Here is a 27,253-nt window from a genome sequence, read left to right as displayed (position 1 = left end):
CGAGGACCTGCTGCAAAAAAGACATTTCAGACCCAGTGCAAGTCAGTAACCGGTAGTGTGAAAGGCGGCAAATGCAAAAGAGGCTCATACAATTTGGAGTTTCCAAAGCACCAGAAAGCTTAAAGCATTCGATTTGCTGACTGTTGCTTCTTGTTCTCGAGGTCTCCTGGTGGTCTCTGATCCCAGGGCTAAATAGGGCTTGCCAACCAGTGAGCCAGCGTTCAGGCAGGGGACTGTTACAAAATGGCTTGCGACTCGGAGAGGGCACAGAGACCCCTTTGGATTGGACGGCTGCAAGCAGAGAGCTGGGACCATTTTATTGGGGTGCCTACAGCAAGCAAAGGGGCTGGACTAGATGACCTAAGGAGCCCCTCTGAACCCCAGGTTTTCTGGGTGATTCTGATCACCCCCTTCCCATAAATGTGGGGATTTGCCTCCCTTTAAAAGTTATCTGGATTTTTGGGGGGAGGGGGGACCCCTTTTAAGAGAGGTGGACTTCAACTCCCAGAATCCTCTGCCGGCTGGGGAATTCTGGGAATTGAAGCCCAAGTCTTCAATTAAAAGGGTCAAGGTTGTGGGGGGGGGGGGAAAATTGCTTTAGTGTTAAGTGGCCAAAGCCACTTAACTTCAAACTTGGGCCTTTTTGTGGACTTCAACTCCCAGACTTCCTCAGCCAGCGTGCCTGGCTGAGGAATTCTGGGAGTTGCAGTCCACAAGTCATCCAAGGGCCAAGTTTGATTTATCCGACTTAACCCCTCCCAACACAAAAAGTCAGGGACACACACACACACAAACACAGAGCTCAAGAAGGCATCCAGACCACCCCCTACCCCTCATTTCCAGCTTTGATGGGAAGGGGCTCCAGCTTGTCTGCTCCGAAGGGCCCCCCCCTCACCTTGGCCCCCGCTAAGCTGGACTCTGGGCGCTCTCTCCCCTCGTCCTACCTCGCAAGGGCGTTGTTGGGGCAGGAAATAAGCAGGGTTGGAGTAGGAGGGGCAAACGGGACGGGGAGGAGCTTCTTCCCGGCCTGGGGATCTGGGGCGCCCCCTAGCGGAGGAGGGGGAGACTCATCAGGCGGGGGAGGGAGCCCCCCCTCACTTTCTCCCCCTTCCCTGCTGGAGAAGGCGGGAGGAGAGGCCGGAGGGGAAGCCCCGCCCATCCCCGCTTTGCATTTGCATGCGGGCCACGCCCCTCCGCCCGGTTCTCCTGGCGGGGGCGGGGCTGGGCGTGGCCGCGGCGACCCGGAAGAGGAAGCGGCGGGGGCCAAAGAGTCTGCGCGTCGGACGGGGGGGGTCTCTGCCGTTGCCGCCGCCCCCTCCCCTCCCCTCCCCTCCGCCCGCCTTCCGGGGCTGTCCGGGCGCCGCGAGGATTGCGACCGCCGCCATGCCGGCCCTGCTGGAGCGCCCGAAGCTGAGCTCGGCCATGGCCCGCGCCCTGCACCGGCACGTCATGGTGGAGCGCGAGAGGAAGCGGCAGGGTGAGAGCCCCCCCAGCCCCCCCCGCTTGAGACCACTTGACCCTTAGACCCTCCCCCCGTTTGGGATCCCCCCCCGCTTTCAGACCCCCCACTTGACCCTTACAGACCCCCCCGTTTCGGATCCCCCCCTTTCACACACCCCATGACCCTTACAGACCCCCACACACTTTCAGCCCCCCCCACTTGACCCTTACAGGCTCCCCATTTCCGGATCCCCCCACTTTCACCCCTCCCCACTTGACACCCCCACACCCGTCCGGCCCCCCCCCGCCACTTCCAGAACCCCCAAGTAGTAGATCCTTCTTACATTGAGATCACCCCCAGCTATAGACCCCCCCCCCATTTGAGACACACACACAACCTGTTTCCGTGGGGGGGGGTCCCCGCACACCCTTACAGACCCCCCCACTTACAGCTCCCCTATTTCTAGACTCCCATTTGAGACCCCCCCACTTCAGACGTGCAGACACGCACATATACAGCCTATTTCCACATTCCCCCTTCGTTCTAGCCCCCCCTTCCAGATCCCTCCACTACAACCCCTACTTGCAGACCCCCCCCCCATACTTCCTGAGCCCCCAGGCCCTCCATGCTTCCAGACCCCCCCATACTTCAGGCACTTATAGAAATCCCCCCCCACACACACATTTACAGATCCTACCCACTTCAGATGCTCCCCCTTTCAGAGCCCCTCCCATTTTTCCCCCGCTTCCAGACACCCCTATTTCCAGGTTCCCCTCAGTTCTGGACATCCCCCCTCTCCCGTGAATGGGAAGGGTCCCTGGGCCTCACCGCCGCCCCTCAGCCAGGGGCTTCCCCGGGGTCCACCTCCCAGCCCCGAACTGGGCCAGGGTCTGCCTTCTGGATGGCAAGCTTGGCTGGAAGACCCTCGTCAGGAGGGTCTCCGCCTGTAACTTTGGGGCAGGATGGTGCCCACGGCCGGGCCATTGTGGCCCCTTTAAGCCCTGTGAACTTCAACTCCCAGAATTCCTCAGCCATTTCTTTTCTTTTTTAATCAAGATATATTACGCCAACCTCGTTCCCACCTTCTATTAAGTAAGTTACCCGATCAAAGAATTAAGTAGCCCAGTCACCTTTGTTCTTGTCCTTTACACACTGAATTCTGCTAAAACCTTGCCAGCTGGGGAATTCTGGGAGTTGAAGTAAGTCCACAAGTCTTAAAACCTGCCACGGTTGAGGACCCCCTGGTCTGTGGGACCCTCAAAGCGAAGTTCCCTTGTGGATATAATGGAGGGGTCACCTGGTGGTCTTCCCCCAGTCCTTTGGCAGCTGGCGGGGCACAGTTGGCCGTGCCGGGGGTGGTGGTGGTGGTGTTCATGCCCAATGATTGGCCCTATTGGATCCCAGTCTGCCAGGCTGGGGGATTCTGGGAGTTAAAGTCCGCAGGTCTCGGTCAAAGTTGGACACTTCTGCTTCTCCTCCGCGGAGCTCCTGAAAGGGGAAGGGGAGGGTGGGGGAGGCGGAGAACCGGCCCCTGGGCCTGTCCAGGTGGGTCAGCCCTTGCCCCTTTGCCAGGGGAGGGGGGGTGGGCGCTTGACCCCCCCCTTTGGTAGCAGCCCCTTCCCTCCGCCCCACAGAAGAAGAAGAGGTGGACAAGATGATGGAGCAGAAGATGAAGGAGGAACAAGAACGGAGGAGGAAGAAAGAGATGGAGGAGCGCATGTCCCTGGAGGAAACCAAGGAGCAGGTGGGTTCCCAGGGGTGGGAGGAACCTCAAAACGACACACCCCCCCTTCCCGGCCTGGGAGGCCCCCTTGAACACCCCCTCCCTGCTCTCTCTCCCCCCCCCCCCCGCACCTCTCCTCCAGATCCAGAAGCTTCAGGAGAAACTTCTAGCCTTGCAGGAGGAGAAGCATCAACTCTTTCTCCAGCTCAAGAAAGTCCTGCACGAAGAGGAGAAACGCCGTCGCAAGGAGCAAAGGTGGGCAGGGGGCTCCCCCCTCCCTCCCCCCACCCGCCTTCCTGTCTCCAGCAGACCCCAGGCGATCTGGAGGACTAGCCCGGCCGCCTCCAGGCCATGGATGGAGGTGGGGAGAGAGACCCCTCGGCTCCGGGAAGACCCTCCGTGTCTCTGCGCTGGGCTGGTTTTCCTTGCAGGCGTCTCGTGACCCGACCGAGGGACGGCATCAGGGCTAGAAGGGAGCGGCGGGGAGGGGAGGGGGAGGAGGAGGATGGGGGGAAGGAGAAGGAGATGGAGAAAAGGAAAGAAAGAGAAAAAGAGAGGATGGAGAAAAGAAAAGATAGAAAGAAGGAGAAGAGGATGGAGAAAAAAGGTAGAAAGAAGGAGAAGAGGATGGAGAAAAAAGGTAGAAAGAAGGAGAAGAGGATGGAGAAAAAAGGTAGAAAGAAGGAGAAGATGGAGAAAAAAGGTAGAAAGAAGGAGAAGATGGAGAAAAAAGGTAGAAAGAAGGAGAAGAGGATGGAGAAAAAAGGTAGAAGGAGAAGAGGATGGAGAAAAAAGGTAGAAGGAGAAGAGGATGGAGAAAAAAGGTAGAAAGAAGGAGAAGAGGATGGAGAAAAAAGGTAGAAGGAGAAGAGGATGGAGAAAAAAGGTAGAAGGAGAAGAGGATGGAGAAAAAAGGTAGAAAGAAGGAGAAGAGGATGGAGAAAAAAGGTAGAAGGAGAAGAGGATGGAGAAAAAAGGTAGAAAGAAGGAGAAGAGGATGGAGAAAAAAGGTAGAAGGAGAAGAGGATGGAGAAAAAAGGTAGAAAGAAGGAGAAGAGGATGGAGAAAAAAGGTAGAGAGGAGGAGGAGATGGGGAAAAGAAAAGAGGATGGGGAAAAGAAGGTAGAAGGAGAGGAGGAGGATGGAGAAGAGATGAAGAAAAAAAGGATGGAGAAAAAAGGTAGAAAGAGGAGGAGGGGGAGGACGGGGGGGGCGGAGTCCCTGGTGCTCTCTGAGCTGGGGGGGGGGCTTTCCGTGCAGACGTCTCACCACCCGACTAGGGACCCCCCCCTCAGTGCTGGGGAGGGGGCTGAGGCTGGAGGGGTCAGGGACTCCTGGTGTCTTCTCAATCTGCGGAGTGGCTCGCTGTCGGCCCCTGAGCGGGGAGCTCCATGCCACCCGGGGGGGGGCACTGACGGCTTTCCCTCGCTCTTTCCCACCCACCCCGCAGCGACATGACCACCTTAGCGGCGGCCGCCTACCAGCAGGGGATGGCTGTGCACGCTGGGACCCACATCCTCAACATGCAAGGTGGGTCAGGCGTCCGTCAGAAGGGGGGGGGAGGCGGCTGAGATCCAGGCAGGGAGGGGGCCCAGGGCATCGGTGGGGTCTGCAGCCCCGGAGAAGCAGGTGCACTGAGGGGGGGGGCGCTGGAGAAGCAGCCGGAGGGAGTTGGCGTTTCCCTTCCTCTCCCCCAAAAACCATCTTTACAACGGAGTCCAAAATCTCCGTCGCTAAGCGAGAGACGGCTGTTAAGTGAGTTTTTGCCCCGTTTTTACTACCTTCCTCGCCACCGCCGTTAAGCGGATCGCTGCAGTTTGTGACGTCAGTCACCCGGTCGTTAAACGAATTGGGCTTCCCCCCCCCCATTGACTTTGCTTGCCCGGAGGTCACAAAAGGGGATCACTTCACACACACACACACACACACACGACGCGACCGTCGTAAGCGTGAGTCACTCGCCAAGTGTCTGAATTTTTGATCGTGGGGGGACGTTGCAACGGTCGTTAAGGGTGAAACGGATGGGATGTCCCTTTTTTTTCCCCGCCGTCCTGACTATGCTAAACGAACAGTTGGCAAGAGCCACCCGAACAACTAGTCCTCGACTTAACGGCCACAATTGAGCCACCCAAAACTTCTGTCATTAAGTGAGACATGAATTTGGCCCCATTTTTTGATGACCTTCCTTGCCACAGTCGTTAAGCGAATCTGGTTCTCCCGTCAACTTTGCTGGTCCGAAGGCCACAAAAAGGGGAATCACCTCTCTCTCTCTCACACACACACACACACACACACACACACACGACGCTGCATCCGTCACAAACATGAGTCAGTTGCAAAGCCTCTGAATTTCGATCACATGACTCGGGGGGATGCAGCGACGGTCGTTAAGTGTGAAAAACGGTCCTAAGTTGCTTTTTCCGCTGCCGCTGTAACGTGGGACTGCCTGTATTTTGTGTGTGTGTGTGTGTGTGCGTGCGTTTTATTGATTTTTAACATGCACCTTAATATTTGGCAAACCTCGTGTTGTCTGGGTCAGGGTTTAAAAAACAATCATTATTTTCTATAATTCTATTTATCCCTATAATAGCTTTGCTTGATTTCTTCTCCTTCCCATAATATTCTTTCTTGCCAACCTTAAATTAATACGGTTCTTCTTTAAATAAATTGACGACTAAATACAAACATCTTTCTCGCGTTCCTGCACATAATAACCGCATCAATACACAGCTTCTTTTCGTTGATCGTCTCGATGGCCTCATCATGTTTACATTCTTATTTAAAATTTGGTTTTCCCCACAATATTCAACACATCCGCACCGGTTGAAGACTTTTTTTTTTCTCATTCCAGCCATCGAGTTTTGACACTTCTCGTATCTTTTTTTTTAAAAAAAAACGGAGAAAAACATTTTTTTTCTATAAACCGTCCCAACATGTTTATATTCTTCGTGTCAAAAAAAACCCCCCAAAGATGAAAGAGAAAAAAGGAAGAAAGAAAACATGCTATATTATTATTTTAGGGACTCGTGGCGAACGTATTTTTGAGCATAAGGATAGAGCCCAGCAAATAAATTGAATGCTAATAAATAAATAAATTTAATAAATTGCCTTCTCCGTAGGGAGCCCAGGTGGACACAACCGGGCAGCCACCCTCATCCCAGCTGACCGGGCCAAGCAGATGTTCGGACCGCCGGTTATCACGGTAAAGACCCCCCAACGGGTGAACAAACGGGGGGGGGGAGCCTGTTTTATTCAAAATCTGGGGGTGGGCCAGCCTTGTCTTACCTGGGGGAGGGGCTAGGTGTGTGTGTGTCAGAACCTCCCATTTGAATTCAGAATATCAGAGCTGGAAGGGACCTTTTGGGTCATCTAGTCCAACCCTCTGCTCAAGTGTACCATTTCTGACAAGTGGCTGTCCAGTCTTCAGAATAGAATAGAATAGAATAGAATAGAATAGAATAGAATAGAATAGAATAGAATAATAAAATACAGAACAGAATAGAATAGAATAAGAATAGAAATAGAATAGAATATAGAATAGGAATAACAGAATAGAATAGAATATAGAATAGAATAAAAATAGAATAGAATATAGAATAGAATAGGTTCACATGGTGTAGTAAGATGGAGGGTCTGTTGTCACGGTGTGTTGGGGTGGGAGCACAAAGGGAGGCTCAGCTAATCTCAATGTACACATAGTTGTACTTTGACAATAGTTTCATTTCATTTCATATAGAATAGAATAGAATAGCACAATCCCTGCGCATGGCAACCGTCGTAAGTGTGAGTCAGTTGCCAAATGTCCGAATTTTGATCACGTGACCCCAGCACGGCTGCAACGGTCGTTAAGGATGAAAAATGGCCTGAGGTCTCTTTTTTTCAGCGCCGTTGTAACTTCGAACAGTGGCTAAATGAGCTGTTGTAAGTCGAGGACTATCTGTACAACTCTTGAGCGAGGAAAATTCCGTCTTTCAGGACTGGAGCCTCCAGCAAGAGAGACCCGAGGCTGCTTCTGATCCCCACTTTCGGGGGGGGCGGGGTGTGTGTGTGTCTCCCCAACAGACGCGGCACTTTGCTACCCAGCCAGCTTTCCCGGCCGGCACCCCAGAACACGGGCAGTACCAGGGCAGCCAGACCGGGCACAGCCCCTATGCCGTGGGGCAAGGCCAGCACACGGTGCCTGTCAGCTACGCCAGCAGTCAGTCCATCCGAGGTGAGGAGGGGGAGGGCCTCCCGAGACACCTGCGGGGCAGAACAAGCCGGGATTAAGCCAACATCCCCGTCTCCTCCTCTTCCTTCCCCCCCCCCTTCCAGGACCCTCGGCTTTCTCCACGATGCAGTATTTGCCCCAGCAACAAGCTGGTTACGCCATCCATGGTCACTTCCCCGCTGCCCAGGCCGGTAAGATCCGGGATCAAGGATTCGGGGAGGGTCCGTGAGGTCATCCATCCTATCCCCCTACTCGGAGCAGGCGGCCAGCCCAAGAATCTTTGTGCCCTTTGCACCTTTGAAACACGTCGCTTTTTGGAGGGTGATTGTGCCTTTTTTTTTGCCCCTGCTTAAGGTTTCATCCCGCCCAGCACCACCATCCCTCTCCAGAAGCAGCTGGAACACGCAAACCAGCAGTCCGGATTTTCCGATTCGGTGAGTTCAGATCCTGAGCATTTTCCAGCTTGGCAGGATCCGGTGCAGGCATTTTTCAGAGGAGCGGGCTACTCAAGCTGGCAGGTTGGTCTAGTGCAGGGGTCGGCAACCTCGGCTCTTTTATGACTCATGGACTTCAACTCCCAGAATTCCTGAGTCAGCTATGCTGACTCAGGAATTCTGGGAGTTGAAGTCCATGAGTCATAAAAGAGCCGAGGTTGCCGACCCCTGGTCTAGTGGTTGAGAGACCAGGCTAGAAACCAGGAGACGCCGAGTTCTAGTCCCACCTTAAGCGTAAATGCCGACTGGGTGACTGGGGAAATCACCAGGCGATGGGGAGTTCTAGTCCCGTTTTAGCCATGAATTTGAGCCAATCATCAGTAGGCTGTGATTTCTAGTCTGACCTCAGGCACAAAAGCCAGCTTGGTGAATTTCGGTCGATCACCAGGAGCCGTGAGTTCTAGTCCTGCCTTAGGCACGAAAGCCAGCTGGGTGACTTTGGGCCAATCACCAGGAGACGGTGAGTTCTAGTCCCGCTTTAAGCAAGAAAGCCAGCTGAGTGACTTTGGGCCAATCACCAGGAGCCGTGAGTTCTAGTCCCGCCCTAGCCACGAAAGCCCGCTGGGTGACTTTGGGCCAATCACCAGGAGCCATGAGTTCTAGTCCTGCCTTAGGCACGAATGCCAGCTGGGTGACTTTGGGCCAATCACCAGGAGACAGGGAGTTCTAGTCCCGCCTTAGGCACGAAAGCCGGCTGGGTGACTTTGGGCCAATCACCAGGAGCCGTGAGTTCTAGTCCTGCCTTAGGCACGAATGCCAGCTGAGTGACTTTGGGCCAATCACCAGGAGACAGGGAGTTCTAGTCCTGCCTTAGGCATGAAAGCCGGCTGGGTGACTTTGGGCCAATCACCAGGAGCCGTAAGTTCTAGTCCTGCCTTAGGCACGAATGCCAGCTGGGTGACTTTGGGCCCATCACCTCCATGTTTCCCTGTCAGATGTGGCAGGTAGAAAGGCGTCTATAGAACAAAAATATTTTGGGGCAGCCTGGAGGTATCTAGACGGGTTGAGTGCGCCCCCCCTCCCTGCCCTCCAGCGGGGGGGGGGTCCATTTCCGAGAAGCCGGGGCCTGATCCTTTGCACTCCCCCCCCTCCCTTTTGTCTTCCAGTCGACCCTCCGGCCGATGCACCCGCAGGCCCTCCACCCGAACCAGGGTCTCCTCCAAGCCCCCCAGCTCCCGGTTCAAATGCAGACCACCGCCAAGGTAAGGCCGGGATTGTGTGTTTGTGTGGCTGTCTGTGGCTGTGTGGGTGCCATGATTGCAGTTCAATTTTGCTGCTCTCCTCGGGCAGGTCAAGTCGCCGATTCCGGCCCTTTTCCTTTCTCCATCCTGCTCGGAGCTGCTGGCCGAGGGCTGAATTTATTCTTTTTTTAGTTATTGATTATCTTTAAGTTATTTACTACATCGGCCTGCCCTCCTCCCTCCCTCCCTCCCTCCCTGGGCTTCAAGGCAAGATAACCCAGGCAAGCCAAGATGTAGAAACAAGGATAAAAGATTTTTTTAAAAATGGACAAGAGCGGAAGGGAAATTGTTCAATCGGCTTTTTTTTTTTCATTTTCTTTTTCTTTCTGCTTTTTTCCCCCACTCGTCCTGCAGCCCACTTTGGCCTACACTCACCCGGCCCGGCCTGCCTCTCCGGGCAGCTTCCCACAGCAGCCCCACACGGTAGGTTTTCCTTTCGACAGGCAGGAGGGGCGAGGGAGTTAAAGCAGAGGCCGCTGGGGGACTAGAACTCCCGTCGCCTGGCGACTTATCGCTCGGTTGCTTTCATGCCTAAGGCAGAATTGGAACCCGCCGCCTCCCAGTGATTGGCTTAAAGCCACCCAGGCCGCTTTCGTGCCTAAAACGGGACTAGAACTCGCCTTCTCCTGGCGATGGGGCCAAAGTCACCTAGTTGGCTTTCATGCCTAAAGTGGGACTAGAACTCACTGTCGCCTGGTGATTGCTCCAAAGTCACCTAGCTGGCTTTCATGCCTAAGGCGGGACTAGAACTCACCGTCTCCCAGTGATTGGGCCAAACTCAGCCAACTGACTTTCATGCCTAAATGAGGACTAGAACTCACAACCTCCTGCTGACTTCTAAAGTCACCCAGCTGGCTTTCATAAGGCGGAACTAGAACTCACCATCTCCTGGTGATTGGCCCAAAGTCACCCAGCCGGCTTTCATGGCTAAGGCAGGACTAGAACTCAGCGTCTCCCCGTGATTGGGCCAAAGTGACCCAACTGGCTTTCGTGCCTAAATGAGGACTAGAACTCACCATGTCCTGGTGATTGGCCCAGCTGGCTTTCACGCCTAAGGCGTGACTAGAACTCAGCGTCGCCTAGTTTCCGGATCACCCCTTAACAGTTACATCCAACCTGATCGTGTCCAGTAGCAACTTTTGTGTTTTAAAACCTCATTTTCTCTCAACGGCTCCTCTCTTTCAGTCTGGCTTCCAAGCTTCTGCCCAGGCCACAACTCGGCACCCTTTTATACAGCACCCGCAAGGTCAGCGTTTCTACCACAAGTGAGCCCCCCGGCAGACAGACACACACAGACACACACACACACCGGCTGCTTCAGAGTCCTTCCCCGCCTGCGTGCCCGGCCTGAATTCGAAAAGCCTCTCTCGGACGAGTGTGTCCCTTCCTGCCTTCCTCTCCACAACTGTCATGAATTTTGCCAAATTGCAACCGTGGCATTCTCCAAATACATCCGTGTGGCTTTCATTTCACGGAGGGCGAGCGTGGTGTGGTTTGTTCCGGCCTCCCGTCTCGCCCCGTCGAGCGTTGGGGTGGGGAAGGGCGTGAGTGCAAATCACGCTGCAGCGAAGAAAGGGGAAACCAGGTGTCTTTGCACACAATGCAAAGGTCTTCAAACTTGGCCCTTTTATGGCTTGTGGACTTCAGGCTGGCTGAGAAATTCTGGGACTTGCAAGTCATAAAGGGGTCATACTTCCCTCACGCTGGCTGAGGAATTCTGGGAGTTGAAGCCCACAAGTCGTAAAAGGGTCATAGTTCCCTCACGCTGGCTGAGGAATTCTGGGAGTTGAAGTCCACAAGTCATAAAAGGGTCATACTTCCCTCACGCTGGCTGAGGAATTCTGGGAGTTGAAGCCCACAAGTCGTAAAAGGGTCATAGTTCCCTCACGCTGGCTGAGGAATTCTGGGAGTTGAAGCCCACAAGTCATAAAAGGGCCATAGTTCCCTCAGGCTGGCTGAGGAATTCTGGGACTTGAAGTGCACAAGTCACAAAAGGGTCATAGTTCCCTCACACTGGCTGAGGAATTCTGGGAGTTGAAGTGCACAAGTCATCAAAGGGTCATAGTTCCCTCACGCTGGCTGAGGAATTCTGGGAGTTGAAGTCCCCAAGTCATAAAAGGGTCATAGTTCCCTCACGCTGGCTGAGGAATTCTGGGAGTTGAAGCCCACAAGTCGTAAAAGGGTCATAGTTCCCTCACGCTGGCTGAGGAATTCTGGGAGTTGAAGTCCACAAGTCATAAAAGGGCCATAGTTCCCTCAGGCTGGCTGAGGAATTCTGGGACTTGAAGTGCACAAGTCACAAAAGGGTCATAGTTCCCTCACACTGGCTGAGGAATTCTGGGAGTTGAAGTGCACAAGTCATCAAAGGGTCATAGTTCCCTCACGCTGGCTGAGGAATTCTGGGAGTTGAAGCCCACAAGTCGTAAAAGGGTCATAGTTCCCTCACGCTGGCTGAGGAATTCTGGGAGTTGAAGTCCACAAGTCATAAAAGGGCCATAGTTCCCTCAGGCTGGCTGAGGAATTCTGGGACTTGAAGTGCACAAGTCACAAAAGGGTCATAGTTCCCTCACACTGGCTGAGGAATTCTGGGAGTTGAAGTGCACAAGTCATCAAAGGGTCATAGTTCCCTCACGCTGGCTGAGGAATTCTGGGAGTTGAAGTCCCCAAGTCATAAAAGGGCCATAGTTCCCTCAGGCTGGCTGAGGAATTCTGGGACTTGCAAGTCATAAAGGGGTCATAGTTCCCTCACGCCGGCTGAGGAATTCTGGGAGTTGAAGCCCACAAGTCATCAAAGGGTCATAGTTCCCTCACGGCTGAGGAATTCTGGGAGTTGAAGTCCACAAGCCATAGAAGAGCCAAGTTTGAAGACCCCGGGCGTAATGCATTTAGTCAAATCTTCATCCTGCGTTAGAAAAGATGGCTGCTTTCCTGCAATTGATGAAATAAAATATCCCAAAGCTGGGGGTTCAAATTTCTTGCAGAATTTCACTCTGCGTACAATTGCTCTGCAGAACAGCCCCCTAAAACCCAGCGTTCTTCGACCTTGGCCCCTTGAAGATGGGTTGACTTCAACTCCCAGAATCCCCTAGCCGGCAGATCGATCTCTCTTTTGTCGTGCCGTCTATCCCACCTTTTAACTCACTTATTAACGTAGCTTGTCAGGGTTTTGTTTCGTTTTTCACTTTGCTGATAAGATATATTATGTCTACTGCATTCCCACCATCTATTAAGAAAGTTAGCTTTAAAAAAAACAGCAATAAAGGTAGTGTAGGCCCATTTGTTCTTAAAACCTTGCTGGCTGGGGAATTCTGGGAGTTGAAGTCCACCCATCTCCAAGGGGACACGGTTGAGAAACATTGATCTAGAGCAGGGGTTTTCATTCTGGGAGTTGAAGTCCGCAAGTCATAAAAGGGCCACATTTGAAGACCCCTGTGTTAAAAAGATTGAGAAACACTAATTCCGTCAACTTCAGGGGAATTCTGGGAATTGAAATCCACACATCTTTTAAGGCTGGGAAACACTGCTGTCTCCTCACAGCCCTGTGCTGCTTACCCAACAGTCTGCAATTGAAATCATTTCAACTGATCAAATAACAGTTCCCCCCCAAATCTTCCAGGATAATCCAGGTTTTGTTTGTTCCGGAAGCCATCCCAAGTGGAGCTAACCTGCATCTGGGTGGTTCCACCGGATGGACAGTTTAACCATCTTCAGCATCCTTTAGCTCAGGTGTGGACAATCTACGGCTCAAAACAAAACAAAAAAATCTCTGGACTTCCAACTCCCAGAATTCCTGAGCCAGCTGTGAAGGCTCAGGAATTCTGGGAGTTGAAGTCCACAAGGGTGTAAAAGGGGCTCATAGGTGCCCACCCTGCTGAGGAAGATGTGGGATTATCAAGGCCATGATGTTACCTGTTGGGACAGGTGGACCTTCCTGAAGATGCTGAGATACGGGGTCTCCTCCCCTGGGGCGTCTGGGCAGAGACCCCTCCCCTAGCCAGAGCAAGGCTTCTCCCCTCCTGCCCCCTTGCAAGGGATGGGAGAGGGAGGGAGGGAAAGAGGGAGGGAGGTGGGGACGGAGGGAGGGAGGAAAGGAGGGAGAAGGAAGGGGAGGGGGAGGGAGGGAAAGAGAGGAGGGAGGAAAGGGGAAGGAGAGGGAGGGAAAGGGAGAAGGAAGGGGAGGGGGAGGGAGGGAAAGAGGGAGAAGGGGAAGGAGGGAGGAAAGAGGGAAAAGGGGAGGGAGAAGGAAAGAGGGAGGGAGAGGGAGGGAAAGAGGGGGAGAGGAAGAGGGAAGGAGAGAGGGAGGGAGGGAGACACCCCGAAAGTCGCCATTGCAATCAGACACAGGCAGAGCCAGGCGTTCATATTAAACTTGTTTTTATTGAGGTTGATTAACAAATGGGTTGGATTAACAGGGCGGGGAAAGGGGGGGGCGCCACAGCTTGACCTGTGAACAGCAGAGGAGAGTAAATATGAACCAAGGAGACATTCGGGGTGCTAGTTGGTTACCCGCCCTGCCCCCCCCCCGATTCCCTAACCTTAAAACAGCTCTTGGGTGGCGACGGTTACCCAGCATTTGGGGGGGGGGGGCTGCTCAGGGACGCTGGAGACTTTCTAACTCCCAAGGAGGAGGAGGGGCTCATAGGCAGCTACAAGCACGGGGGAGGGGAAGGGGGGGCGAGGAAAGGAAATCCAACATGATTGACAGGGAGCAGGGTAACCCTAAACCTTACTCCGCAGAGGGCAGATCCCCATCCTCCCAGGCCCGGCCAGGGTCTCCCGGCCCCCCCGCCGTTGCAGATAAAGAGGGCGGGGGCTCCAGCGAGGAGGAGGAGGGTTTAAGCAGAGCTCAGCAACCAGAGTGGGGATCCCACCCACCCCTCCCCAAAAAATAACGCACTTGGTGGGTAACCTCTCAGCACGAGGGAAATGACCAAAACCCAGCAGACAGGTGTGTGTGTGTGTGGGGGGGGGGGAATTTAAAAAAATCAAAACAGCCCCCCCCACCAACCCTCTCAACAGAAACGCTCACGGGGCGGGGGGGGGGACAGAGCGCAGACAGGCCCACCGGCGTCTTGCTCGGCCGGTGGCTCCGGGGGTGGGGGGGGTGGCTTCACAGCCCCCCCTCCTCAAACGCTGCCTTCTCGCGAAAGGAGGATGAAAAAAACGACAAGAAGAGGGGGGGGGAGAGAAAAAGAAAAGGGGGTTAAAACGAAAGATTCTCTCGGGGTGGTTTTCTTCTCTCCCCCGCCCCCAGCCCCCCACCCCAATTCTTCCTTCTAGCAAGCTTAAATATTTTTTCCTCTTTTTTTTTTAAGTGCAAATTTTCTCAAAACTTCTCCTTTTTTGCCAGAAACGGGGGGGGGGGAAACAACACGGAAAAAAAGCCTCAGCTGTAGTGTGACTAGCACCCGAGAGAGGAGGAGGAGGAGGAGGAGGAGGAGGAAGGGAGAGGGGGGAAAGGGCAGAGGAAGGGGGGTCGGAGGAGGGGGGGCGGTGGGAGAATCAAAAAAAGGGAGGGGAAACAAAAATAATTACATCAGCATCCGGCTCTTCTGGAGGGGCGTTGGGGGGTGGGGGGGGATTTATTTATTTTTATTAATTTCTATGCCTCGTTTTTTGCTCTCTCTTTTTTTTTTTTGTAAAAAGACCACAAAATAAAAAGCTTTGTTTTCTTTCGTTTTAATTCAAAAGGGGGGAGGATCCGAAAGGGAGGGGAGGGGGCGTTCGTTTGTTTCGATGGAAGGGGAAGAGGAGGAGGAGGAGGAAGATAGGGGGGAGGGGGAGAGGGGGGCAAAAAAACCAAAAAAAAAAAAAAAAGACAAGATTTTGGGTTGTTCGGAGCCCAATCTGACAGTCTGCGGGGTTGCGATCCTCTCTGATTCGTGACAAGGTTGTTGCGGCTGCGGCAGTTGCCTGTGGGGTGGGGGGGAAGGGGGAGGTGAGGAGGGGGGATTAAAGAGCCCCCCCCGCAAGGAAAAGGAACCCGAGGGCAACCCCCTCTCTCCCCCTCCTGCTACCCCCCCCCCCACACACCTGGACTCACCTGTGGTTCCTTTTATTTAGCCATGGCTTTGATAGCGACAGCAGCTTCCTCGGTCATTGCAGACAGAACGGTGATCTGGGGGGACGGGAGACGGGGGGGGGGGAAGAGACCAGGTGAGGAGGAGAACTTTTTTGGGGGGGGTTGTCCCTGCTCTGCTTCCTCGCCCCAAATTGCTGCATTTCCCCCCCCTGCCCCCCAAAAGCAAGGAGTCTTTCAGTGCTGGATCTGCTGTGCTCAATTTCTCAGCTTGGAAGATCAGGGAAAGACCTCGTATCTCAGCACTGTTTATAACACATCTATAACACATGTACACACACACACACACACACACACTTTAAGGATTACATATATACATATACATACATACACACACATATACATGTATATACACACACACGCTATATAATGTGTGCACACATATAAAATGTGTCTATACAACCCATACACACATATACACACACATGCTTTAAGGATTTTATACACACAAACACACACACACACATATATACATATACCCATGCATATATAAAATGTGTGTGTGTATATATACATACACACACACACACACACACACACACACACTTTTAAGGATTACATACACATATACATATACACATATATAAAATGTGTGTATACACATATAATACACCCACATACATGTGCCCACGCACGCAGGCACGCAGGCACGTCTGGGCGGGGGTCCACCCGGGCCCCTCTCTCTCACCAGGATCTCCTCCCCGCTCTCGTACTTCTGCTCGATCTCCTTGCCCAGGTCCCCCTCGGGCAGGCGCAGGTCCTCGCGCACGTCCCCGCTGTCCTGGAGCAGAGACAGGTAGCCGTCCTGGATGCCGATCAGCTGCAAGGCAAGGAGGGCGCTCAGGGCAGGGCCCGGCGGCGGCAGACCGGCCCCCAAGGAACTCCCCCTCTGGGAAAGGGGCGCCTTCACCCACTGGGACGCCCGGGGGAGGGGGGGGGCACTGGCTGATCGCAGCCCCCCCCCCGAAGGCCTACCTGGAAGTCATTTCTCTTGATGTTGGGCACGTCCATGTTGTGAGTTGAGGGGCAGATATCTTCGTATTTTTTCCCAGTGAAGATGTCTATGCCGACCAGATGCACCTAGGATTGCGGCGGAGGGAGAGAACAGCCTCAGCACTGTGCCGGGGGGGGGGGGGCAGGGGGGGACAGAGAGAGAGAGAGGAGGAGGAGGAAGGACTGTGGGGTCCTCGGAGCTCTCTGAGCTTTGTGGTTTCCCTGCAGGCATTTCATGACCCAAGGGAACAGCATCAGGGAGGGAGAGAAGGAGGGAAGGAAGGAAGGAAGGAAGGAAGGAAGGAAGGAAGGAAGGAAGGAAGGAAGGACTGTGGGGTCCTCGGAGCTCTCTGAGCTGGGTGGTTTCCTTGCAGACGTTTCATGACCCAACTAGGGAACAGCATCAGTGCTAGAAGGAAGGAAGGAAGGAAGGAAGGAAGGAAGGAAGGAAGGAAGGAAGGAAGGAAGGAAGGAAGGAAGGAAGGAAGGAAAGGAAGGAAGGAAGGAAGGAAGGAAGGAAGGACTGTGGGGTCCTCGGAGCTCTCTGAGCTGGGTGGTTTCCTTGCAGACGTTTCATGACCCAACTAGGGAACAGCATCAGTGCTAGAAGGAAGGAAGGAAGGAAGGAAGGAAGGAAGGAAGGAAGGAAGGAAGGAAGGAAGGAAGGAAGGAAAGGAAGGAAGGAAGGAAGGAAGGAAGGAAGGAAGGAAGGAAGGACTGTGGGGTCCTCGGAGCTCTCTGAGCTGGGTGGTTTCCTTGCAGACGTTTCATGACCCAACTAGGGAACATCATCAGTGCTAGAAGGAAAGGGAAGGAAGGAAGGAAGGAAGGAAGGAAGGAAGGAAGGAAGGAAGGAAGGAAGGAAGGAAGGAAGGAAGGAAGGAAGGACTGTGGGGTCCTCGGAGCTCTCTGAGCTGGGTGGTTTCCTTGCAGACGTTTCATGACCCAACTAGGGAACAGCATCAGTGCCGGAGGGAAGTGGGGTTTTCAGGTGGGAGGGGGAGGAAGCCACCCCTGCCTGGCAAAGCAGCTCAAGGGAGCCCCTTTCCCGCCGCAGCACCCCCGTCTCAGCTGTCCTGCCCCTCCCTTCTCCTCCCCCACCCCCAAAGGGCGACACACACACCCCCTCGGCGGCGCTCCCCAGCTTTAAGGTGAAGGGGCTACGATTCCCAGGAGTCCATCCCGCCTCCGGGCAACCGGTTTGCTCCTTTGCGATTTCACCTGCTGGGTTATTTTACAACGGATAGTTTACGTTGCGAGCCGGCCAGAACCTCGGCCTACGAGACGGGGTGGCCCATAAAAATTTCGTAACAAGGAAAGAAACGCCGGGCATCTGAAAAAGTCGACGGGGCTGGAATGTGTGTCTCTAGGGCCATCTCATCTCCCCCCACTCCAAAAGGACCTGGGGATAAGTGTGTGTGTTTGTGGGGGGGGGGGAGACTTTCTGCTTGTGCTCCAGATTGCTTCTCCTCCAAGGATTTAAACTTGTTAAAAAAAGAGAGAGACTAACAAATTTAATCTCCGAAAGAAGGGAACGTTTGAAAGCGTGAAAGGGTTATTACAAAGTAGCTGTTGGGTGCTGCGAAAGCTTCGGTGGCGTGCCAGCATTTTTTTGTTTTTGTTCCTAAACTTTATTTATTTATTTATTTTATTACATTTATATACCGCCCTTTCCCGAAGGACTCAGGGCGGTTTACAGGGTGATTAAAAACAGAAATACAAAAGTTAAAATCAATTAAAAAAATTATATCCGTCCCTGAACAAATAAAACCCCAGTTAAAATTAAAATTTTAATTTTGAGAATTTGAGAATTTTTTCTCAGCAATACTAATGATTTTTGGGGCGGGAGGCGGGGAGAGGTTTAAATTGGTTTCTAAAAGTTTTCAGCATTTGAACTGTAATTTATTTTTTTTGACCAGGACGTCTATAGGAGTTGAATAATTTATTAAACTTCTTAACCACCTACGTTTGTCATAAAAGGGGGGGGGGTCTGGGCATCCCCCATCTTAGTGCTTGAGAGACAGATCCTGAGACAGACAGGCGCGCGCGCGCGCACACACACAAACACACACACAAACACGTAGACAAGACACCTGCAGCCTGTGGGTCCATTGGGGAGAAGAAAACCGAGCTTGAAACATAGAGAACAGAATTAAAATCACCAGATTGGCGTTTGAAGGGTTAGGCTTTGCCTCTGGGCACATTCAAAAAGTTCGGGACAGATCAGCTGTCTCTATGCAAAGAAATTCCTCAAATTTCCAAGGACACTCACGACTCCAAAAAAAAAAAAAAAAAGATTTGAGACTAGCTCCAACACTGGAAGTTTTTAAGAAGAGACTGGAGGGCCCTTTGTCTGAAATGGCCTAGGGTTCCCTGCCTGAGCAGGGGGTTGGACTAGATGACCTCCAAGGTCCCTTCCAACTTTTATTATTACTTTTTTCTCCAAACCCAGAAATGCGAGGTTTCAAGAGGAAAAAATCTCCATTCCACTTAAAAGGTTTAAAGCAATCGACAGGTTAAGTGACCGAACTCTTAATAGGAAGCTGAAACTTTTGAGGCTCCTGGTGTCCGCTAAAAAAAATTGGGGTTTTTAATTTTCCCGATGTCCAGTTACTGCACGGGGGTGTGTGTGGGGGGTTTTCCTGGGTTGGAAAAAAAAGCAATATTCATTGTTTTATTGTGATGATGGGCCCAAGTGAAGCCCTTAATTAGGATTAGAAATTCTGGCTTTTGTGCTAAGAGCAGCAGAGGAGAGCAACAAAGAGGATTAGGCTAAAACGTACAAGGAACGGTGGCTGGAATTGGGTAGGTCTCGTTTAATGGCTAGTTTAATGCAAGGCTTTGCAACCTTTTCACCCATTGTACCACCTGTAGGATATGGTGACATCCGAGGACCACCAGTTGCCTAGCAAGGCAACTTGATGACCCCTGCCCCCCGAAAAAGGGAAAAAAGTGATGAAGTACAGGTAGTCCTCGACTTACAACAGTTCGCTTAGCGACTGTCCGAAGTTACAATGGCACTGAAAAAAGTGCCCCCCCGAGCCACAGCCGAGTGAGACTCCTGCCTGCCTGCCCAGCGGCGCTCTTCCTCCTGGCCGAGGTTTTCATCGTTGTGAGCATTTCTGTTGAGGATTGGCAGCGGGGGTGGGGTGGGGGGTGTTTGGTTTTTATTTCCCCCCCCCCATCTGCTGGGTGGTTGCAGCAGGTTATGGTCACTTCACATGGCCCAGGGACACTGTGACCGTCATAAATATGAATCGGTTGCCAAGCATCTGAATGTAAACCACAAGACCCTGGAGATGCTGCAACATTTCAGCTGATCAGCACTTCTTCTGGGCTCAGAAGCGCCAGGATCAGTGCCGAGCTCCAGATGGATCCTGGCGCTGATCCCGGTGCTTCCGCTGAGCCCTGACAGCCCTGCAGCTCCAGCCGTCTCTCGCTCAGGCTTGTGCGGTGCTGCCACCGGTTCAGCTCATTCCCCTCCCCCGCTACCACTTTTCTAGGATGGCCGCGTACCACCTGCCAGGTGCCAGCGGACCACAGGTGGTACCCGCACCTCTGGTTGAAAAGCCCTGGTTTAATGGACTCCAGAAGATGGTAGAGGACAGGAAAGCCTGGAGGAATGTTGTCCATTGGGTCGCGATGGGTCGGACACGACTTCGCAACTAACAAGAAGTTTAATGAAGAGAAGGGCGAGGGGGGACACGATAGCAGCCTTCCAGTATCTCAGGGGCTGCCCCAAAGAAGAGGCAGTCAAGCTATTCTCCAAAGCGCCTGAAGGCAGGACAAGAAGCAACGGATGGAAACTAATCATGGAGAGAAGCAACCTGGAACTAAGGGGAAACTTCCTGACAATTAGAACAATTAACCAGTGGAACCGCCTGCCTCCAGAAGCTGTGAATGCTCCAACACTAAGTTTTCAAGAAGAGACTGGACAGCCATTTGTCTGAAATGGCCTAAGGTTTCCTGCCTGAGCAGGGGGTTGGACTAGATGACCTCCAAGGTCCAACTTTATTATTAATATTATATATCTCTGGCCAGACATGCTTGGATACAATTGGATAAGGAATTAAAATTTTGACTTCTGCTCTCGTTGAGAAGCTATTGGAATATTCCTTACAGGTAATCCTCCACTTACAACCAACATTCCTGCTGCTGTGCAAGACAGTTGAATTTTTGCCCCATTGTACGACCTTTTCCGCCACAGTCGTTAAGCGAGCAACACGGTTAAGGGAATCCGGCTTTGACTTTGCTTGACAGAAGGTCGCAAACGGTGATCGCGTGACCCACCCAGGGACGCTGCGACCGTTGTAAGTGTGAGTCGGTTGCCGAGCATCTGAATTCTGATCAGGCGATCCTGGGGGATGGCCGTGACGGTCGTAAGTGTGAAAAAACGATCATAAGCCACTCTTTTCCAGTGCCGTTTAAAGGACTTGTTGTTAAGTCCAGGATTACCAATAAGTTCATGGATCACCAGGGCCAGGAAGATTTAATTATGAAGAAAGTTAAGAGTTCAAGTAACAGGCAACCGTTGCGGGCAACTTTTAATTGCCCCATTCGGATAACCGCCCAACTCCTGTACCCCAATTTCCGTAACGTTCAGAATCTTAGGGTCCTGAGCTTAGCCCCTCCAGCTCCGTAAGCGAAGGAAGGAGCCACAACTGTCATGAAACGCTTGCAAGGAAACAGCACCAAGGACCCCACAGTCCTCCTCCTCCAAACAAACCCCACTCCCTACTAGCACTGATGTTACCCACAAGACCCCTTCTTCCTTCCCTCCTCTGCCTCCTCCTCCTCCTCCTCCTCCTCCCTCCACTCAACAAATCCCTCCTCGCTTCTAGCACTGATGACGTTCCCTAGTTGGGTCATGAAATGCCTGCAAGGAAACCACCCAGCTCAGAGACCACCAAGGACCCCACAGTCCTCCTCCTCTCCCCCTCTGCAAACCCCTCCTAGCCCAGATGACGTTCCCTAGTAGGGCCATGGGAACATCTGCAAGGAAAAACGAAGATCAGAGAAAGCACCAAAGACCCCGGGGGTCCTGCTCATCCTCACCCTCTATCTGGCCAGCTGCCCAATGGGGGACACACACACACATACAGAGAGAGAGAGAGAGAGAGAGAGAGAGCAAGGGTGGAAATGCCCCTCAATGCCCATTGGATGCACGCAAACCCAGGCGCAACCAGGAGCGTCCCCGAGAAAAAAAACCCCTCCCACCACAGACGACCAAGCCTCCTCCCTCACCCCACCCCGCCCCCTTGCCGGGCACTTACTTTGGCGTGGCCGTGCTTGCCCGTCTTCGAAGTGGACATTTCCACAATCTTGCAGGGACGGCCCTTGAGCACCACAAAGCCGTTCTTGCGGAGGGCGGAGCATTGCATGGGGAAGGTGGCGGAGGCGCCGGCATCGCCGGTCTCAAAGTCGAGGTCATCAGCCATGGTGGATCAGGTGTTGTGGGAAACCGCTGGTCGAGGAGGAGGAGGAGAGAGAAAAAGAGAGGGAGGGTCAGGAACCAGTCCGGCCAGCTGGAACGAGACAAACCCTGTGGGGGGGGGCAGGGGGGGAGAAGGAGGCGGCAACCTAGGACACAGCAACCTCTCCAAGGCCTAGGAGGAGACACACGCCCACGGGAAGTTTCCATACCCGCCAGGTGGCACGTCACAAGCACACCCGCCAATCGCAAAGCTGCAGGAGCTGGGAAAGGAAAGGTAAAAACGCAGGACGATGCCCTGGGATGCATATAAAAAGCAAGGGGTCTTCAGACCTGGCCTTTGGTCACTGGTGGACTTCAACTCCCAGAATTCCTCAGCCAGCGTGAGGGAACTATGACCCTTTGACGACTTGTGGACTTGCAACTCCCAGAATTCCTCAGCCAGCGTGAGGGAACTATGACCCTTTGACGACTTGTGGACTTCATATATGCCTAATAAGCAGGCATATACATAGAATGAAGGCTACTGCTAAGCTTGTAAGCCACCCTGAGTCTTCGGAGAAGGGCGGGATATAAATGGAATTAAAATAAAATTAAAATAAAAATAAAATTCCCAGAATTCCTCAGCCAGGCACGGAATTCTGGGAGTTGAAGTCCACCAGCCATCAAAGAGCCAAGTTTGAAAAAACCCCGATATAAAGGGTCCGGAGGCTAAACTGCACAATGAGCTCCCAAAGGTGCCTTCCCCCCCCCTTTTTTTTCTTTGAAGACGTTTCGCTTCTCCTCCGAGAAGCTCTCTCAGCTCTGACTTCCATTCCCCACTGTCCAGCCAGAGCTGAAGAAGCTTCTTGCGGGAGAAGCAAAATGTCTTCAAAGAAAAGGGCACACGGGGTTTCCTGCCCAAGCAGGGGGCTGGACTAGAAGACCTCCAAAGTCCCTTCCGTCTCTGCTATTACGACTATGATGGAAGAAAAGGACTGGGATATCTTGATAGCAGCGTTCCCGTATTTGAGGGGCTGCCCCAAAGTAGTAGTTTTGCTCACCACGGTGTAAAAAAAAAGAGGTGGAGACTCTGGAAAGAGTGCAGAGAAGAGCAACGAAGAGGATCAGGGGATTGGAGGATAAAACACACAAGGAACGGTGGCTGGAATTGGGAAAGTCCAGTTTAATGAAGAGAAGGACAAAGGGGGGACATGATAGCAGCATTCCAGTATCTCAGGGGCTGCCCCAAAGAAGAGGGAGTCAAGCTATTCTCCAAAGCGCCTGAAGAAGGCAGGACCAGAAGCAACGGATGGAAACTAATCAAGGAGAGAAGCAACCTGGAACTGAGGAGGAATTTAGAAGAATTAACCAGTGGAACAGCCTGCCACCAGAAGTTGTGGGTGCTCCAACACTGAAGCCTTTTGCATAACCATTTGCCTGGGACAGTATATTTGAGCAGGGGGGGCTGGATTAGAAGACCTTACGACATACCACACTTGCACCCCAAATTCCCGTTGTTAAGGCCTTTGGTTAAGTCAATTTTGCCCCCTTTGACGACCTTTCCCGCCACAGCGATAAAGCCACTCGTTGCAGTTGTTGCGTTAGGAACACGGCGACTCAACTCAACCAGGCTTCCCCCCATGGACTTTGCTTGTCAGAAGGTCGCAAAAGGGGATCACATCACTCACTCACACACACACACACACACACACACACACACACAGACACACGGGACGCTGCGACCGTCATAAAGCTGAACCCCAATTGCCCAGAGGCCTGAATTTTGATCTCGTGAGCGCAGGGACGCCACAACAGTCGCAAATGTGAAAAACGGAAGGGTCCCCAAACAAAGTGCTGTAAGTCCTGTAGTCCAGCTGCCTTTTGGGGGGAAAAAAGCCACTTTAGAGACAACGGCGACCCGGAGGACGGAGAATCTCCACAGACATTTCTTCCCACTACTGACTTCCTCCGCAGCTCCCACCCAGTTCACTTCGCAATCAGCTTTCAAGATTGCTTTTCCGTGCCAGCCCTTAGCCCAAGATTTGGCAAAGATCAAGCCAGAAAACTTCAACCACACCTTCCCCTTTGCGGACTCTCCCTGCAGGCTCTATTTTAGGATCTCCTCCTGCTCCCCAGATGAAATGGATAAGGGTTTACACCGACGGCTCCCAAGCGCCGGATTCTAGACGCCGGGAGGCCCCGTTGAATCCAAAGGAGCAATTTCGGTCAAATATTCTTCCAAAACGTCCCGTTTTTAAAATCTGGCACTGCCCGTGCTGCTCTGCCAAACCGGGTTTCAGAGAAAGCTCATTCAGCCTGGGGTTTTGCGGGGGTTTTTTTAAAAAGAAAAGAATAAACTTCCAACTTAGGTTTAGCAAAAGACCGAGGCTTGACGCCCCCGAGGAGACCGCTTTGCTCCTTCACAAAAGGGGGGGGGAAACAAATCCGCCTTCCCAACCGGCTTCATCAAGCAAACAAATCTTCCCCGAGGCTTTCAAGATCTAAGGGTAAACGGATGGTAGAATTTGAAGGGCCCCCCCCAGCACCCCAACTGTTGGGAGGGGGGGACAAATAAAGCCAGACCTACCCTTCTGGGAAGGCGTTTTAACCCTAGGCATGCTCTGGTGGCCCGTGGCAGATCTCCGGAGAGCCCCTCCGCGGAAAAGTCGGATAAAAAGAGGGGCATGGGGAGGGGTGGTCCTGCGAGGGAAGGGGATACACCACAGCTGGAAAGACTCCATTTGCCCCCCCCCTCTGTCCAAGGAGGCGCTTGCAGGAGGCTCCCCCTAGCCTTAAGGGACAAAGCCGAGAGAGGGCACGAGGTGGCTGCAGACACAGCTGCTGGCTCCTTCCTCTGCGCCTGACCCACACCCCACTGCCGGGCCAAGAAGCCCCCCCCCAAAGCACTCATTAAACCCTAACCCGCTCACCCACCCACCCTTGCAAGAGATCCAGCGCCCCCTCTCCTGCAAAAGCTACCCCGACCTGCCAGATGAGGCTCCGCGGGGACTGACAGCGGCTCCTCTTAAAGGCCGTCACAAGCGGCGGAGGTGGCGGCGGCAGCCATCTCTCTGCCAAGCTGGAGAGGCCCGGCTGCTGCTACGGCCGCCCGCCACGGCGAGGGCCACGTGCTTCCGATTTTGTGTGCTGCAGCCCAGCAGCCAAGGGAAGAAAGAAGGAGGGCGCCGCTGAAGGAGGCAGGCAGGAAGTTTGCGCCCACTTTGCTAGGGAGAAGAGAGCGGGAGAGAGAGAAGGAGAGAAAGGGAGGAGGAGGAGAGCGAGGCCTTCGGGTCCACATGTCTGGAGGGAGCCTCCTCCCCTCGGCTCTTGCCAACCCCAAGCATGATTCAGCTAAGCTGCCACTGCGGAGAGCCAGGCTCCCCCACGTGACCGGCTGGGAGGTTGGGGAGAAGGGGGTAGGAAGGAAAAAAGCAGCCCCATTTAGGAGGAAGGGGCCCCCTCTATCCACCCCCACCAAATCTTGGGGGTGCCGAGTGTGTCCGGGAGAGGCTTCTGCACATGTGCTCCCCAGGAGAAGATCCTGCTCGCCCCGCGCCTAAAAAGTTCGAATCCAGCTCCCTTCCTCCAAGGGGGTCCCTCCGAGGCCATCTATCTGGGGGCGGGGGGGGGGGATAAGAGAAAAGGACCCCTCCTCACCTGATCTAGGTAGCCGTGGAGGTAACAGGCGTCCCGCCAAGGGCACGCGTGTGTTGCGCTGAACAATCCCCACGGGGCGGAGCGGGGTGTGTGTGTGGGGGGGGGGTGGAAATGCCCCGTCCGAGGCGATTTTTTGGAACGTTTTGAAACCAACCTTGGCCGCTTTGCTTGGACTTCAACTCCCGGAATTGCCGGGCTGGGGGGGAATTCTGGGAGTTGAAGTCCACAAGTCTTTAAAAAGAAAAAGAAAAAGAAAGAAAAGAAGGGGGGGGGAAAGCCTCAAAAGGCTTGTGGTGGCAGCCTGGAGGAAAAGTTCGAATCCAGCGGTCGCCCTTTTGTTCTTTTCCGCCAGCGTCTTCCCCCCCCCAATCCAGAAGTTCTGCTCCTGTTTCCCCCCCCCACACACACACACACCAAAAAAAAAAGAGTCACCTGTCCCCCCCCAAGGGCTTGACTCCCAAGTTGCCAAAGGCAGGCCCCTCCCCAAGTGCAAAGACCCCCACCCACCCGCCGGGCTCCCCTCGCCCCTAAGTCAGGGGAGGGGCCTGGCAAGCCTTCCCTTTAAAGGGCAACCATGTGCTTTTTCCCCCTTCCCTCCCCCACCCCCCCCCAGTTAAGTCACACAACCGGCTCCACTGGCCGTCGGAATTCGCCTATTTTTTGGGGGGGGGGGGTGGGTTTGCACAAGCCCCCAAGAGGGGTGGGGGGGAAGAAAAAGAAAGGGGGAAAAAAGGAGAGAGAAGCAGCTTTGCCAGGGTTGAACATTGTGCAAAGGGTGCCAGCCTGGGGGGGCACAACTGTGTTCAGCCCTATTTGGGTCTGGGGGCGGGAGGAGGGGGGGGTTTGACCCTGAACCCCCCTCCCTCCCCCTGGGTGCCTTTCCCCCAGCCCCGAGTCTTGGGGGAGGGGGCGCCTCCAATCAGGACCCCCCCCCGGGTTCAAGCCAGGACAGCTTCAGCAGCCCCCTCCCAGGGGGGGGGAAAGGAAGCAGCCCCCCCTCCACCCACCCCTTTCGACCCCCTCCCCCTCTCCCCCGGGCCCTGCGGGACTCCAGCGCCCATCAGGCGCGGCGGGGCCCGCTCAGCCCGCACACGTGGACCCCGCCGACTTTCCTCCCCGGAAGAAGAAGAAGAAGCCCCCCCCCGCCCAGCGCAAGGCCCGGCCTGGCTCCGCACCACGCGAGCGGCGGCGGCGGCGGCGGCGGCTTCTTCTTCTTCTTCTTCCGCCGCCGCTGGCTGGTGCGGCGGAGGGGGGGGGCTTCGCGCTCGCAGCGGCCCCCTCCCCCCTCCTTCCCCGCCCCTCCCTCCCCCCCCGCGCCGCCTCAGCGACTCACCCGCCCGCGAGCTCAACCGCCGCCGCCGCCGCCGCCGCCGCCGCTGCCTGCTGCAACCCAGCCCGCAGTGCGCACGCGCACTTATCGCCTGCCGCCGCCGCCGCCGCCGCCCCCCCCTCGCCTTTTCGCGCTCGCGCCCCGTCGCCGCACGCGCACTGGCCACGAACGCCCAGCCCGAAGCCAGGAGGGGAGGGGGGAAAAGGGGAGGAGCCTGGTGGCGCGGGCGCCTGCGCGGAAAGGGCAGCCCGGCCGGTTTCCCCAGCGTGGAGAGAGAGAGAGAGAGAGAGGGGAGCCAACGGCGCGCATGCTCGACGCCCGTGAGGGAAGGGAGGTGGAGAGAGAGAAAAAAAGACCACGAATCGTCAGGTGCGCATGCGTTCAAAAAAAAAAAAAAGAAAGAATCCCAACTAGGAAACGTCCTGCTACTTCACCGGCCGACGGGGGGGGGGCGGTTGGGTTGAGGCAGCGCGCAGGCGCGAGGAGCGACCTTCTTCTTCCCTCCCCCCCCCGCGGCCATTTGCTGGAGACCACGCATGCTCGTAGGCCCCGCACGACTCGAGTTTGGCGGCGTTTGGGGACGCCGCGAAGGCGCATGCGTGCCTCGCCTTGCGGGAGGCCGGACTGCCCCCCCCTTCCACCGTACCACCGAGTGTGCGTGCGAGCGGCCCA

At 54.2% G+C, this 27,253-nt stretch overlaps 2 protein-coding genes across 4 annotated transcripts; one reads left to right on the top strand and one right to left on the bottom strand.

Moving 5' to 3' along the window:
* The first annotated feature begins 1,246 nt into the window (after positions 1-1,246).
* On the top strand, positions 1,247-10,581 carry LOC308676713 (G protein pathway suppressor 2-like). 2 transcript variants are annotated; one of them, XM_081342707.1, is made up of 12 exons: positions 1,247-1,477; positions 2,498-2,533; positions 3,076-3,185; positions 3,307-3,419; positions 4,615-4,694; positions 6,284-6,366; positions 7,227-7,377; positions 7,479-7,565; positions 7,729-7,808; positions 8,975-9,070; positions 9,464-9,532; positions 10,295-10,581. In XM_081342707.1, the coding sequence occupies exons 1-12, from the start codon at positions 1,384-1,386 to the stop codon at positions 10,376-10,378; spliced, it is 1,083 nt and encodes a 360-aa protein (XP_081198833.1). In that variant the 5' UTR covers positions 1,247-1,383; the 3' UTR covers positions 10,379-10,581. The 2 variants fall into 2 exon arrangements, with proteins under 2 accessions (XP_081198833.1, XP_081198834.1); XM_081342708.1 differs by lacking the exon at positions 2,498-2,533 and having other exon boundaries at positions 1,249-1,477.
* A 2,885-nt stretch (positions 10,582-13,466) lies between these two features.
* On the bottom strand, positions 13,467-26,778 carry LOC308676697 (eukaryotic translation initiation factor 5A-1). 2 transcript variants are annotated; one of them, XM_081342691.1, is made up of 6 exons: positions 26,585-26,778; positions 21,455-21,645; positions 16,164-16,268; positions 15,877-16,008; positions 15,153-15,227; positions 13,467-15,022 (listed from the first exon to the last, which is right to left on the bottom strand). In XM_081342691.1, exons 2-5 carry the CDS (start codon positions 21,617-21,619, stop codon positions 15,165-15,167), a joined length of 465 nt encoding a protein of 154 aa, XP_081198817.1. In that variant the 5' UTR covers positions 21,620-21,645; positions 26,585-26,778; the 3' UTR covers positions 13,467-15,022; positions 15,153-15,164. The 2 variants fall into 2 exon arrangements, with proteins under 2 accessions (XP_081198817.1, XP_081198818.1); XM_081342692.1 differs by lacking the exon at positions 26,585-26,778 and adding an exon at positions 24,182-24,294.
* Positions 26,779-27,253: the final 475 nt, after the last annotated feature.

Source organism: Vipera berus (genome assembly GCF_964194415.1).
Source record: "Vipera berus genome assembly, chromosome: W".
Classification (NCBI taxonomy): domain Eukaryota; kingdom Metazoa; phylum Chordata; class Lepidosauria; order Squamata; family Viperidae; genus Vipera; species Vipera berus.
This window is presented reverse-complemented; position numbering and strand designations above follow the sequence as displayed.